This window comes from Xenia sp. Carnegie-2017, unplaced genomic scaffold (genome assembly GCF_021976095.1).
Source record: "Xenia sp. Carnegie-2017 unplaced genomic scaffold, XeniaSp_v1 HiC_scaffold_24, whole genome shotgun sequence".
NCBI lineage: Eukaryota > Metazoa > Cnidaria > Anthozoa > Malacalcyonacea > Xeniidae > Xenia > Xenia sp. Carnegie-2017.
The window spans coordinates 5,308,080-5,322,744 of NW_025813487.1; the positions used below are offsets into that span (position 1 = coordinate 5,308,080).

The window sequence follows — 14,665 nt, forward strand, 5'->3', positions numbered from 1 at the left end:
TACGTTAAACTGACGTTGAAACGTCAGACAATAACGACGGGCACGCGACCAAAAAATCACGTGCTCGTCGTTGGAGAGGAGGCTATACGCTTTGCCACTAGCATGATACAATGAACTTGCTAAGGACTTCATTTCTGGTGAGTACCTTCTTTCAGGTTTTTTTATTGAATGTAACTTTAGTTGCGATTCTATGAAATTAGCCAGTTGATTTGGTAATTTTTTCAATGTAGCATAAATTGACTGATTGGTTGATGTGTCCTTTTTGGCAAAGTTTCTAACTTTTGTATTAAGCCTTGCAATTACTTGCTGCTTTACTTTCAGCATTCTCCTTTGATTTTTTTTCTAGGTGTGTCATTTGAAAGTGAGGAAGGTGTTTGACAGCAGAAATGTTAAAATTCAAGATATCAAATAACTAAACAAATTTAAATAGTTTGGTTGAGATCATCTTGACTGCATGTTACCTCAATGGATCTTGCGGAAAACGAAAGAAGCTTAAGTCAGGTCGAGTTCTTTTGGTGTAAATGCAGTTTATTGCTCAACAGTGAGTCCTTGCTCCACCTTTTAACTTCTTTTTGTCAGCCATTAGTGCGAATAAGTAAACATCAAAGACTGACTATAATAAATGTAATTAGTTTAGAGAAAATTAATGCAGCGACAGCGATGTAACGAAAATAACAAAATATATATATTAATAGAAGCAAGAGGACAATTTTATTTCCTTACAACGGAATCAATACTTTAAATTATCTAAAACATGCCAAATATAAGGAACATATAGTTAAGAGCATCTGGAAGTTAGCTACAATCATACAATATAAGAATTTTCCCAACACAAAATGGCATTGGCATTAAATACAATTGCACAAGTTTGCAATTTCTCAATGAACATTTATCGAGTGTTCGGGATATGACTAAATTTGTCTGAATTCTAAAGCACCAAATCCAATGTCATACGAAACATCTTTTTTAGTGTAGCCCGTCCGTTGATAAATTTCACATTGTTCCTTCTTGTTTCTGATTTAAAGACTTCGTTAAGCGCTTCTTCGCTTCCGTTCTTTACAAATAAATAAATACGAATAACCTTGACCACACGGCCACGGCACAGCATTTCTCATACAGGTCTCGATAGAATTGTATACATTGGTTGTACATGAAAAAGCATAAAAATATGTTGATGGTAGGTCTTGATTGCCTTTATTAACCACAGCTTTGATTTAGCCGTCTCAGGATAAATATTTCAACTTTTCAAGTAATAACGCCAAGATTTTTGAGTAGTACATTGCTACCCTTATTTAGTGTAGCTAGTTTATCTTGATGTAAACATGGTGGAAGTAGCGCATGCGCATTGAAATTTAGGACCACATTTTTTTCTAAGTGCCCTTCTGTTACGTTATCTATTCTGTGAAATTACTATAAATTATTAGCGCGCGGCCGCGTCAGAATAGATACATATCTCTCTGTATTATGTATCTATTCTGTGGCCGCGTGGTCAAAAACATGGCGGATTTTGGTTGTCAAAGTCAGCGGAAAGACGCAGGCTTTTAAAATAAAATTTTTTTCGCCCTCCCGGATTTGACAACCACAATTGCGATTATATAAAATTTCAATGCCAAGCACAAAAACGTTTAGAAATTTTATTTTTAAAACATGCTGCAAACTTGTTTGGCATACGGATGCTGAAGTAATGCCAGAATAGGAAACATTTCATGACACCGGTAAGCAACGTAAGATTGTTTACTATTTAAAGTGTTCAGTGTTTTGTTTTAAGTCAATACTTAAAGTGTGATGGTATATATTTTGTTAATGTTTTTACTCCTAAGTTATAATCCGCCATTACCGCCATGTTTTTGACGACGGGGTCCAGGCCCCTTTTCCCCTCCCTCCAGGTCTTATAGAACTCAATGGGATTTATGTACGAAGATACTCAAAACCTGAGCTACTCAGACCGTGACAAGGGGACTTGGCCTAAAGGAACGGTTAAAAGTAGCTAAAAGACTTCCCTCTCAAAAAGACGAAGTAGAAATTACCAGGAATGACTTGTTTAATTAGAAAAATATTTAAAGGTCTTCCTAATTTTGTCATCCATTACATAAAGTACGACAATTGATATAAAATAAAAAAATTAATATAAATAGAGTGTTTTTACAAACATTGCTCTACAAAAACGGGAGGAGGGAGATCACACTAAATGACGATTGTTTACAAACATTAAAAATGGTTTAGTAGTTTCAAGTGGTTTTAACACCACATAAGGTAAGGTGGGGATTCAAGATCTGAGCTACAAAGGACAACAGGAACTGAACTTAAGGATAAGAACCCGTCAATACAAATATCTTTAAGATCAGTCAATGTTTCAAGTTTTCCTGAATGATCACAACTGTAAAAACGGTAATGACGACGACCACAGTTTTCAATTATGAGAAATTTCTTCAGACCAAAGTGATAGAAAAAATCTTTTAAAAAATGTATATGCAAATTCACTTTCGACTTCAAACAACCCTCCATTGAATAAATGTACAAAGAAAGACAGTCACCTAAAATGATTTCGTTCTCATTGGTAACGACTATTCGTTGCATACGATTTCCTATTAGTTCAACTGTAAACTGCTTTATCAATTTTCCTTGCAAGTCATAAACATACACAAATCTGTTATATTCATCGCAAACCACGATGTTTTCTGCTGACACGAATAAACGAAAGTCCACAGAGTATTTGTAAGTAAGATCCAAGGATATTTCACTTTTAACAAGAAAATGAGAATCGAGCACCACTAGATGAAAGTTAGAGGACGTTCTTCGGCGGACAATGATGTAAATGTCATCATTTTTATCAATAAAGCTGGCCTTTATGTAGTCACCTTCAGGAAGTTTACGGACGGTTATATCATTAGTATCTTTTCTCACAATCATGATTGACTTGCTCCATAGATCAAAATAAATTAAATCATTGCTACTGTTGCGATGAATATGTTGTGAATATACTTTTGTTTCCAATTCCAATTGATTTGGACCTTGAACCTCACTGTCCCAAGAATTTCCCTCCGAGATTTCCCGCCAATTCATTATTGGATTAAATTGTTTGTTTTTTATTTGAATGGTCGGCCAAACTAAAGCCATATGATAGGTTTTCCCAAACTTCATAATAAACTGATATAAGAAGCGGTTAATAAACATCACTGATCGTACATTTTCCACACGATCGTTTTTTTTTAACAATGACTTCACCCCACCATTGATGTAAACATTAAATATCTCACGAATAGCGGGTAATGAATGAAGTTTCTCCAAAAATGACAAACAAAATGTTATGGCCATTTGTGGACGTTCCATGCATTCCAAAATTGTAGAAACAACTCGAATTTTGGCAGCAAAGATTCTATCTTCAATTGACAAACTTTCGTTATTGAATGCACGAGTTGCTTCAATGTTAGCGTTTTTAAATCTCTCAACAGCAGTTTTCAATTCAACAGGACTTTCAATACTTAATGTCTTAAAAGCTTCATCAAGTTTGTGTTCTTCATCAAAGTCTTTAAATATTTCACTGCTTTGGTTGCTTGAAATCAACGACAGGTCAATTTGACTTTCTCCAGTTAAATTTCTTAATCTTTCCTGTTCTCCCTCTTTTAGTTGTGCAGAGTTCTCGATACAATCAAGTAAAAGGTGAATTCCTTGGTCTAAGAAATCATAACTGCTGAGAAGATCTTTTCGTGACAGTCCGTCTAGTTTAGCTTTAATATCATTCAATTCTCCCACTACAAATTCTCGAAGCTTCGCATCCGCAACATCACCGTCTTTAAGATTTTCTGCTGTTTTATCTCGTATTTTGTTACATATTACACCAACAGTCCATTTTAATATGGTAGAGATAAACGAAGACATATTTATTAAAAGTTAATACGATCTGTTCTACAATATCCTGTAGATAGGTTTGTCTATATATCAGATGAGTTTCTTACACGTCATATGATTTCGCAGTTGGTTGGTTTTATGTTATGTTGTTTTCCATAAAAACAACGTTTCAAGTATGCAATACACGTGAACAGCATGTGAAACACAATTGACGATACACAAAAGTTGATATTCTTACCCGAGAAGCTTTAAAAATGCTTGTCTAAAAAATCCATAGAATACATAATCATTGACATGAACGTGAAATTTAAAGAGATGGAGAAATTTTTCTTTTTTTGTTTTAATACTTACCCATCTATTTATACTGAAATAGATAACTACTTTTTATAAATAGCCTATATTTTATATTCTGCATTGAAATAAGTAATAAAATACCAATGTTATATTCTAATATTGTATGTATGTATTTGTTCTTTGTTTGCAAAACACTGTTCTTTAAATTTGAGGAAATGTACAAGAAATGTTAATGGAACAATTAACAAATGAGACAGTCCAAAACAAGTAGAAATATGGCGTTACAATTGTATTACAATTTCGTCAAGAATCGTTGTAAAAGTTGTTTCAATTTGACTTAAATTTCAGATAATGCATTATATTTTTCCATCTGAATTGTTAAAGAAAAAACACTGGACAAAATAATGTACGTAGTTCATTTTTAGGGAAAAATAGTAAACTGTTTGTAAAAGCTTCATGATATTTTCAATTTATTAGTGAAAAGTTCATACATTATCACAAGAATAGCCACCCTAAAATAACTTACTTTTAAATTGTAAACTGTTTCTCAAAGCTACATCATATTTTACATTTTAGTAAAAACTTCATTCATAAAGGCAACAATAACCACAACAAAATAAATCATTCATAAATTTTTTGTATAAAATCAAAACAAAGAGTGCAAACATGTGCTTTATACACAGTTTAGCTACTTAACAAAATTTACAATTTTTAAGTTGCTTTTGTAAAAAATCAAAATCAATGATTCTCAAGGCCGTCGCCAACAGGTGTTGTGAGGGGTGGTACCACCTAAAAAATATGTTTTTCACAAAATGAAATTTTGTAGAAACATCAGTTGTTCGTACACGTTAGATCCAACTTCTGGTTTACCAAATTTTACGAACATTGACAATAATAGTATTTGTCTAATGTAAAGTCTAATATAAATGTAAAAAGTCCAGAATTGTAAATAAGTCAGAATCATTGCAGTTAAAAAGCAGTGTGCCGTATCACGAACGCTAATTAAGGGGGGGGGGGATTTTTATTCAAATGTTCAATAATGTCCGACCGATTTCTTTCGAAAGCCGTGTCGGTCTTTTTGAGAGCCAGTGGAGCACAGCTGACTATAGGAATAAAAACCTCCCAGTTAATACTCTAGCTACAGTCCTGACAAGAAATGTAAACCAAATTCATTCTTCTGGGAGCAATATTAATAAACAATGAAAGATGGCTGTTCAAGTCTAGATTGATCATTGTAATATACGAATATAAAAATCAGTAATATTTTGCATTTTCAAAAGATCTTGTTAAACAATATCATCCCCTAATTATCAACTCAGATTCGTCTTATCAAAATGTACTATCTCTATAATGATTGGCGAAAGAGGATGCAGCCCTTTACTATGCAACACTCTCTAATCATTATGTCCGTCAAAGCCTAGTGGAACTATTACAATGTTACCATAGTAACTTTGATCAGAACGAGCTCATTTTGTGAATAAATTTCATTTTTACACCTCTCTGCACCAAACTCTTCGCAATAGCTGCTATGATTCTTGTAACATGTGATATGTTTTTATCCGTTTTCTTTTTTATTTTACTATAAGCATCCATTTTGACAAGACTTTTGTATCTTAAAGGGAAGGCTTAAAATTTTAAAAAGGGATCATTGTGCATACTGCCGAGAAGTAAAACTGCTATAGGAAGTTTTGTCTTTAGTTCGAAAGGCCCTTGTGCAGTCTTTCTTAGAAAAGAGAAGTATTTTTTTAAACTTTGTCAAAATTTCCTGGTGTTTGGTATCTATATCAGCTCAAAATTGATCACTCCTCCCGCACGCGTAATTTCCCATAATACCTACGTAATGCAAAACTGCAGGAGGGGGCAACTACCTCACCAACATTTCCCATACTGAGATCTTTATATACGTAAATGTTAATCATATCAAACAGCAGCCTCGTATCCATGCACTTTGATGCTTTGAATTTTTTGATGTTTTATAATAAATTGAATGTCACATAACGTGCGTGGGCGTTGCGCATTTGCGTGGCTACACAGTATACAAACCATAAAAACATTAAGCTTCATGTAGAGATCGAAATGCTATTTCAGTAAAAATAGCAACAAAATTTCTAAAGGAGCATTCACCCAAAAAAATTGCTCTACTTACTAAAACCATTTAAATAAAAATAAACAACAGAACGAGCCTTTTTATTGTGAAAAATATTGGCGTTTGCGAAGCAGCTATGGCTCTATTTGTCAATAATGATATCAACTAATCGGTAATACTGATTTAGCGAAAACTTAGTACCCTTTATCTCGAAAAATCTTCACTGTTTTAAATTTTGACAACATTCTCCATTGACAACAGTCAGAAAACAAGTACTAAAATAACCGTAACAATTTTTTTATTTTAATCCCAATCAAAGGCTGAGACACACAAACAAATGAAACCGCTAGATACGCCACTAACAAGTTTTATTTCGGATTCAAGTATTTGTGGTTCACTTGAACTAAATCATTATATTTTCGTTCACTCCTATACATACTAATTGAAAATAAACTTTCACATTATTTTGAAAAAATACTAAATTTTCTTGTTACCTTGACGTATTAATGATTTTCTTATGGTCAAATTAAACTCTGGCGTTTAATTAAAAACAAAGTTTTCGTTGTTGATTTGTACATACGTAAAAGAAATTTAAACTTATTTGCTCATACCTTTCTATTTACTGAAAAGAACGTTTCTTTAAGTCACAATCATTAAGCTGGATCAGATCGTTTCAACTTTTCACCAAAGTTGATGATGGCCAACACGATATGACGTTTAAAGTTTTGTACAGCGCTTTAAAGAAAATATACTTTATTTAAGTGCATATAATGATATTGTATCTTCAATAAACAATTTACGATTGGTTATATGGACAATGGTCAAATTAGTATGAAAATAGAAATAGCATTTCTAAAATACTATATTCAGCCAACTTTGAAATCATTTAAAGAATCAAGCTGTGTCAAACATAACAGCATATCAATAATCTCTTATCTCCAAGGAAAAGTTTTAAAACATCAGTAAGTGAAATTGCGTTTTCACAATTTTCCACATGCGAAAAAACAGGCACTTATATTGTCCAAAGCGATAAACGATATAAATCCAGGGAAGCTGATGTACATATTTTTAACAATATATTGTTGTATAATGAATCAATACCTAAACAAATATTATACAGGAATGAAGTATTTGAATATCTTGTGAAATAAATATTTCGACAGAAACCGAAGATTTTCATCACCGTCTGTTATCTATATCATTTTGTATCTGTTAGTGGCGTTCAACAAACTTCTCCGTGTAACTATTTACAGACAGTGTCATAAATTTTGTCTGCGTTATTTTAATGTTCAGTCTCGGGGCCGTAACCATATTTATATAAAGTTAATTTGTTCTACAAAATCCTGAAGGTATATTTTTCTATACATGAGATGAGTTTCTTACACGTCATAATTTTGCAGTTGGTTGGTTTTTTGTTATGTTGTTTTCCACATAAACAATGTCCAAGTGGGCAATACATGTGAACAGCATGTGAAAGCCACAAGGTCTTCCATGGTTATAAAAATAGCTTTATTAAAGCAATCATGTGAGGCCAGTAATCAGACATGTAATTGTGTTTTTAAATAACTACTTTATGCGTCATTTGTAAGATGTTATCGTATCAGGATGTCCATCATATTTTTATCATTAAAAATGATTTCTTTTGATAATGTCTGCTCCTTAATTTTTGACTCGTGCTTCGAAACGTAACTAACTTTTAGTTCTTTTGACCCTGGTTAACAAGACAATCCACAGTGCGAGTCAAATAACTCCCCGCTTTCACAAGACAAATTCAATCCCGCCTGCTTAGACAAAAACGGAAAAATCGAACCACTTTCGCTAAATGCTTCGAGCATACAACATGGCCCTACATTGACTATAATTCTTTGTATTGTCAGTAGCGGACTCCGTTGGTCGCCATGTTTTTATCATAATTTCATCTCGGAAAGCTAGCCTTTGAGCTGCTATATCTCACCTACCTAAGATTCTAATTGTGAAATATAATAGATATTAAATTCAATTAAACGAGAAATTACTAAATTTTCATGTTAGCTTGACGTATTAACGTTTTCTTATAGTCAAATTAAACACTGGCGTTTAATCAACAACAAAGTTTTCGTTGTTGACTTATACATACGTAAGTGAAATTTAAACTTATTTGCTCATACCTTTTTATTTGCTGAAAAGAACGTTTCTTTAAATCACAATCATTAAGCTCGATCAGATCGTTCTAACTTTTCACCAAAGTTGATGATGGCCAACATGATATGACGTTTGAAGTTTTGTACAGCGCTTTAAAGAAAATATACTTTATTTAAGTGCATATAATGATATTGTATCTTCAATAAACAATTTACGATTGGTTATATGGACAATGGCAAAATTAGCATGAGAATAGAATAGCATTTCTAAAATACCATATTCAGCTAACTTTGAAATCATTTAAAGTGCTTATCTCACATTTTTTTTCGAATTTTCTGATTGAGGTAAAAAAATCATTGTAAAAGTTATTTTACAATTTTCTGATTGATGGCTTCGTTTATGAGATAAATGCGTTTCTTTTCTCAAAATCGGCAACAATGGAGAAAATTGCTGCGCGTTCAATTTGCTTGATGAGAGCCTGAATCGAGAAGTATGTGACGTAACATAAGGACAGGAAACATAAGGACAGGAAGTTTTTCTTCTTTATCTACTACGGCTCTACATCAAAATCTCTGAGAGATGTGCAGTTTTCGGCTGTTCAAACCGAGCAAATTCTGCGGAAGGAATTTCTCTTCACCGTATACCATTTTACGGTGATGAGCGTCCTGAAGCGAAGCGAAGACGTAAAATCTGGGTGAATTTTGTTGCAAGAAAGCGCGCTCGATGGACACCGACTAAGTATTCGGCTGTTTATTATGGTGATGGCAAAGTAATTTGGGCAAAGTTCAAATCTTTCCTGAGTCACATAGTAGACAAGCACACCAATTTGGATGATCCACTGTTTTCAAGTTGTTTTCATGGCCCTGATATTCAACCAAGGGAATATTTGTTAGAAGGTTTGTGAAGGCATTATTTAAAGATAACTTCCCTAACAGTTTATCATCATTCTTTGTTGTAATGTTTAAGGTTCAGTTGCTCATGAAACAGTTGCTAAATTGTTACACCCACAGCTGATGAAGTCAATTCACCAGGCTTCACCAGTTGCTCAAACAAGTTGTTTGGAAGGATTCCATTCTGTCCTGAATCATTTTGCTCCAAAAATGATTCATTATTCCTATGTTGGAATGTATTGCAGGTGGGCAGAAATTTCCTATATGACAATGTTAGTTCTTTTGCAACTTCCATAAGTCTTTATTGTTTTAGACACATTTTGTCATCCATCCACTTCAACAACAACTTAAGGCGTGATGTAAAGATGAAGAATGATGGCACTTTCCAAATAAATGTGGTGTATCCAAAGTTTAAAAATGGTGAAGGAACTGTGAGGGATGTCAGAGTTAAGCCCAAATTTGGTAAGTTGTTGCTAAATGTGTTGCTTTGCATCATTTCATAGTATTGAATACGACAATAATTTCTTTTTAGAGTTTGTGGATGAATTATTTGAGAGTGCGATGCTGTCAATAAAAGACAAAGATGCATTATCAAATTCACAAAATCTTTTGAAAGAAATGTCCCCACCACCAATGAATGTCATGCTGCAAAAGCAACCCAGATCTGAGGTGCTAGTAAAACAGGTCCGTCGCACGTGCATTGTGGTCAATGTCCCCCCACAATTCCAGGTAATTAATGATTATATAACATGTTGTAGCTAAACATGGTTTGAAAATCATTTTAAATAATAAAAATGTTTTTGTTTCATGCCAGCAGCTACCAGTTTGCCATTCAGCTGTCAGTCAAAAGTGGCAGTTTCAAAAGAAAAAAGTCAGCCAAAATGTTTGACATGCAAGAAGCCAATGAAAGGTCACAAACATGTGGCAGATTGCCCAAAAAATAAGAAAACTTAATTTTCACATCACTCATTTATTTCATTTTCTTCGTACCCTCTAAATTCCAACTTTTTATCATTAAATTTTGATCTTATTGCATGGTATGCACATGCTGGTAATGGTCTTCTTTCTTCTCCTAAGCATCCATAAATCATAGATGTGAATTCGCTGTACGCAACACATCGTAAAAACCTAAATATAAAGCCAAATCGTTACTAATGTGTCATAACACTAAAATATACTTAAATACTGGGAAATAACATAATATGCTATCATACATGTTTTCAGATCCTGTTTCTCTGTATCGTCTTTGTTCTCTGGTTTTGTATTTCCTAGCAGCCATTTTTAGCGACCACTTTTCCAAACGAACTGTTCTGAAACCTGGGTGTAGAGTGACACAACATGGAATAGTTGACAGATCTGCCAGAACCGACTGGTGTGTTAAGCTTTCAGCCACAGACTTAAGTTCTTGGCAGCACCAGGCCTCTAGAGGATTCTGAAGAAGTGTAACTTGACAAAAACCACACTTGCACCTGATCAATAAAGAAAATCACATTAAAAAATTGTAATCGAGCATCTTTTAACAATTTTTTACCCAAAAGTAAATAAAAAAAGCAATGGTAATCTTGAATAGAAAATTGCACGTTTATGTCTATATTTCATAACTTGAAACCTGAATTGAAATACATCCGTGAATTCCAGGCAATGGTTGCACAAGGTTTGACGGACGTTGGAACCAGCAAAAAACGTGGTAGACCATCTGAGGAGAAGTGTACCCCAAAGGCACCGAAGGTGGTAAGAGTAGAACCATGTCAGGACGTACGATATGACCAAGTTGCACATTGGCCATATAAGGGGAAAAAAGACGTAGATGTGCTGTATGCAAAACGATAAAAACGGATACATACTGTGAAAAATGCAACATTCCACTATGTTTCAATGAACGCCGAAATTGTTATAAGGTATATCATGTAAAATAGTTTTTGCCATGTTCAAATCTTTTTTAAATTACCCATTTATATATTTTACCAGACACATACAGTTTTATCATAGTTCTTTTTTTTAAACGGTTACAATTTTAATAAACAGTCATTATTTTGTTGTTAGTGTATTGTATTACTTAACACCCACGAAGGCCCAATGGGTCACATATGACCCATTTGCCCAATTTGTTCGGATTGCACAAAATTCTTAAAAAAGACCTCTGTTATGTTTAACCGGCCCATAGTAAGTGTTCTTGACTGATAAAAAATTTTTTTTTAAGGAAGGAAAGTTTGGGCCCTCCAGGGTTAAGTTACGTCACAGAGACTTGATCCAGGCCCTATTCCAATTATCAACTTTTATTGTCAAATTTCATATTTGATCAATAATAATTCGAAAACAATGCAGCGCATGAAAAAATTGTAATATAAGTTTTACATTACTTTTGAAGAAGCAATACGAAAATTCGAAAAAGAAATTGTGAGATAAGCACTTTAAAGAATAAAGCTGTGTCAAACATAACAACAGATCAATAATCTCTTAACTCCAAGGAAAAGTTTTAAAAAATCGCTAAGTTAAAATGCGTTTTCACAATTTTCCACAAGCGCAACAGCAGACATTATATTGTCCAAAGCGACAAACCATATAAATCCAGGGAAGCTGATGTACATATTTTTAACAATATATTGTTGTATAATGAATCAATACCTAAACAAATATTATACAGGAATGAATTATTTGAATATCTTGTGAAATACTATTTCTGAAAGAAATATTTCGACAGAAACAGTAGATTTTCGTAACCGTCTGTTGTCTATATCATTTTGTAATCTGTTAGTGGTGTCCAACAAACTTCTCCGTGTAACTATTAGACAGTGTCATAAATTTTGTCTGTGTTATTTTAATGTTCAGTCTCGGGGCCCTAACCGTATTTATATAAAGTTAATTTGTTCTACAAAATCCTGAAAGTATATTTTTCTATACATGAGATGAGTTTCTTACACGTCATTATCATTTTGCAGTTGGTTGGTTTTTTGTTATGTTGTTTTCCACAAAAACAATGTTCAAGTGAGCAATACACGTGAACAGCATGTGAAAACCACAAGGTCTTCCATGGTTATAAAAATAGAATTAACATGGCAATCATGTGAGACCAGCAATCAGACATGTAATTGTGTTTTTAAATAACTTCTTTAGACGTCATTTGTAAGATGTTATCGTATTAGGATGTCCATCATATTTTTATCATTAAAAATGATTTCTTTTGATAATGCCTGCTCTTTAATTTTTGACTCATCCTTTGAAACGTAACTAACTTTTAGGGTTTGTTGATATGAGAGCCTGGTTAAAAAAACAATCCACAGTGCGAGTCAAATATCTCCCCGCTTTCACAAGACAAATTCAATCCCGCCTGCTTAGACAAAAATGGAAAAAATCGAACCACTTTCGCGAAATGCTTCGAGCATACAACATGGCCTTCATTGACTATAATTCTTTGTATTGTCAGTAGCGGACTCCGTTGGTCGCCATGTTTTTATCATAATTTTATCTCGGAAAACTAGGCATTGAGCTGCTATATCTCACCTACCTATGATTCTAATTGTGAAATATAATAGATGCTAAATTAAATTAAAGGACATTGGCAACGAAAATTTTTATGGCATTTTTTGAACCTTTGTGATGTCTAACAACTAAAATAGAAAAATTTTTTCTCAAAAATATTTTGTTGCTGACATATTTGCAGCAAAAGTTTTATAAATTGCGCCATCTTGGATAAAATTTTGAAAAAATTATCTCGAGCGGTAGTGACGTCATTGGCTGGTGAGCAGTCAAAACAACAATACAATATACTTTGTGATTGACTGCGTTACAACACATTTAAAGCGTATTTTACAGGATTTTTTTGCTGTAATGGATGACATACGCGAAAATCAACCGGGTGAGGTTCTGCCCAATCAATATGAACCTGAAGTGAAGGCCGAAACAAGCGAAGAAAGCGGTTCCGAACAGGAGAGTGAGCAGAGCGACTTGTCCTCGTCGGAGGATGAAATACATGCTGAATTTGAGAAAGCAAATGCTTGGCGCCTTCAAACTCTTAGTTGGTGTAAGTGTGGACATTGTACTTTGTCAAAAAAGGCAATCGAGTGTTTTTGTTGCCACGAAAAAGCACTTGAATACGATGAGTATGAGGCTTTGCTAGGCCAAACAGAAACTCAAGGATAAATTGCTTGACAACACACCAAGAATTTAGGGACAATATGCTCTCAGAAAGTGTGTTAAAGATAGACGTGTGTCGGCATCTTGAAGAAAAACTGGCCCCTGTCTGATGAGGATTTAGAGAGAATACACAAGCTGTATCGATTAGTCGCATATCAAAGATGTTCTAGGTGGATTTTTCAAATTTTGGGGAAGAAACATCGAAGACCATTTCCTGCTTGTGTTTGATCGTGACTAAAACACCACACGAGTACATACGAGTACATACGAGTAACATACGAGTACATACGAGTACATACGAGTAACATACGAGTACATACGAGTAACATACAAGTACATACGAGTAACATACGAGTACATACGAGTGACATACGACTATTTTCTGGTCAACAAATGAGAAACAACACAATTTCTTCAATACATTGATATTTGCGTTTATTTTTCCTTGTATTTGTGTGGACTTTGGGGCAACCATTCGATGGATTTAAATGCTGAAAAGGTATTTTACTTTCATACTACATTCATTTGTATGTTTTAGTTGAATTTGTTATAGACATTTTGTCGATGCGATTTGCTAGTATTTGAGCGCTTTTTGACACACTTTCACCTAGGAAATACATATTTATGAAAGCGATTATACATTCATTTTGGTCTTTAAGATACTGATTTTTCAGTTAAAAGACTGAATTATATCAGCTAGAACTTTAAAAACATTAAAAGTAAGCTGAAATTTTACGCATAATATGATACGTAACACAGTGCAACTCTCATTTAATTCAAGTATATATAATGTACATTTATTTCATATAGCACGTTTTGAAAGCATTATTTATACGTTGTTTATTTAATCGCTTTCATAAATATGTATTTCCTAGGTGAAAGTGTGTCAAAAAGCGCTCAAATACTGGCAAATCGCATCGACAAAATATCTATAACAAATTCAACTAAAACATACAAACGAATGTAGTATGAAAGTAAAATACCTTTTCAGCATTTAAATCCATCGAATGGTTGCCCCAAAGTCCACACAAATACAAGGAAAAATAAACGCAAATATCAATGTATTGAAGAAATTGTGTTGTTTATCATTTGTTGACCAGAAAATAGTCGTATGTCACTCGTATGTACTCGTATGTTACTCGTATGTTACTCGTATATACTCGTATGTACTCGTATGTACTCGTATGTTACTCGTATGTACTCGTATGTACTCGTGTGGTGTTTTAGTCACGATCCTTGTGTTTATGCTAGCATACGAAAACGCTTCGCGTCACCAGGCGGACTTTATACT

At 33.7% G+C, this 14,665-nt stretch overlaps 2 protein-coding genes across 16 annotated transcripts in view; one reads left to right on the plus strand and one right to left on the minus strand.

The window, feature by feature from the left end:
• Positions 1–8,555, minus strand: part of LOC124451890 — a 61,003-nt gene extending 52,448 nt beyond the window's left edge. For 7 of the 15 annotated variants that reach the window (XM_047002489.1, XM_047002483.1, XM_047002487.1 and 4 more), the window contains exon 1: positions 8,377–8,555. Coding sequence is in view for 2 of the 15 variants with exons in the window: in XM_047002491.1 (XP_046858447.1) it covers positions 2,239–3,879 (1,641 nt within the window). In the remaining 13 variants the exon portion in view is untranslated. Of the gene's footprint in view, positions 1–2,023; positions 4,112–6,840; positions 6,965–8,376 lie in introns of those variants that run through there. The other 8 variants (XM_047002497.1, XM_047002495.1, XM_047002496.1 and 5 more) reach the window with 3 other exon arrangements.
• A 364-nt stretch (positions 8,556–8,919) lies between these two features.
• Positions 8,920–10,754, plus strand: LOC124451898. The gene is made up of 5 exons (XM_047002503.1): positions 8,920–9,246; positions 9,317–9,485; positions 9,554–9,702; positions 9,773–9,969; positions 10,058–10,754. The coding sequence occupies exons 2-5, from the start codon at positions 9,364–9,366 to the stop codon at positions 10,127–10,129; spliced, it is 540 nt and encodes a 179-aa protein (XP_046858459.1). The 5' UTR covers positions 8,920–9,246; positions 9,317–9,363; the 3' UTR covers positions 10,130–10,754.
• Positions 10,755–14,665: the final 3,911 nt, after the last annotated feature.

What these genes read in the sequence shown, in the direction of transcription:
- LOC124451898 (XM_047002503.1), top strand. Translation starts at nt 9,364, where the DNA reads ATGAAGTCAATTCACCAGGCTTCACCAGTTGCTCAAACAAGTTGTTTG. An exon ending in CAGAGTTAAGCCCAAATTTG is followed by an intron (nt 9,703 to 9,772) that starts GTAAGTTGTTGC and finishes ATTTCTTTTTAG; the next exon opens with AGTTTGTGGATGAATTATTT. An exon ending in ATGTCCCCCCACAATTCCAG is followed by an intron (nt 9,970 to 10,057) that starts GTAATTAATGAT and finishes TCATGCCAGCAG; the next exon opens with CTACCAGTTTGCCATTCAGC.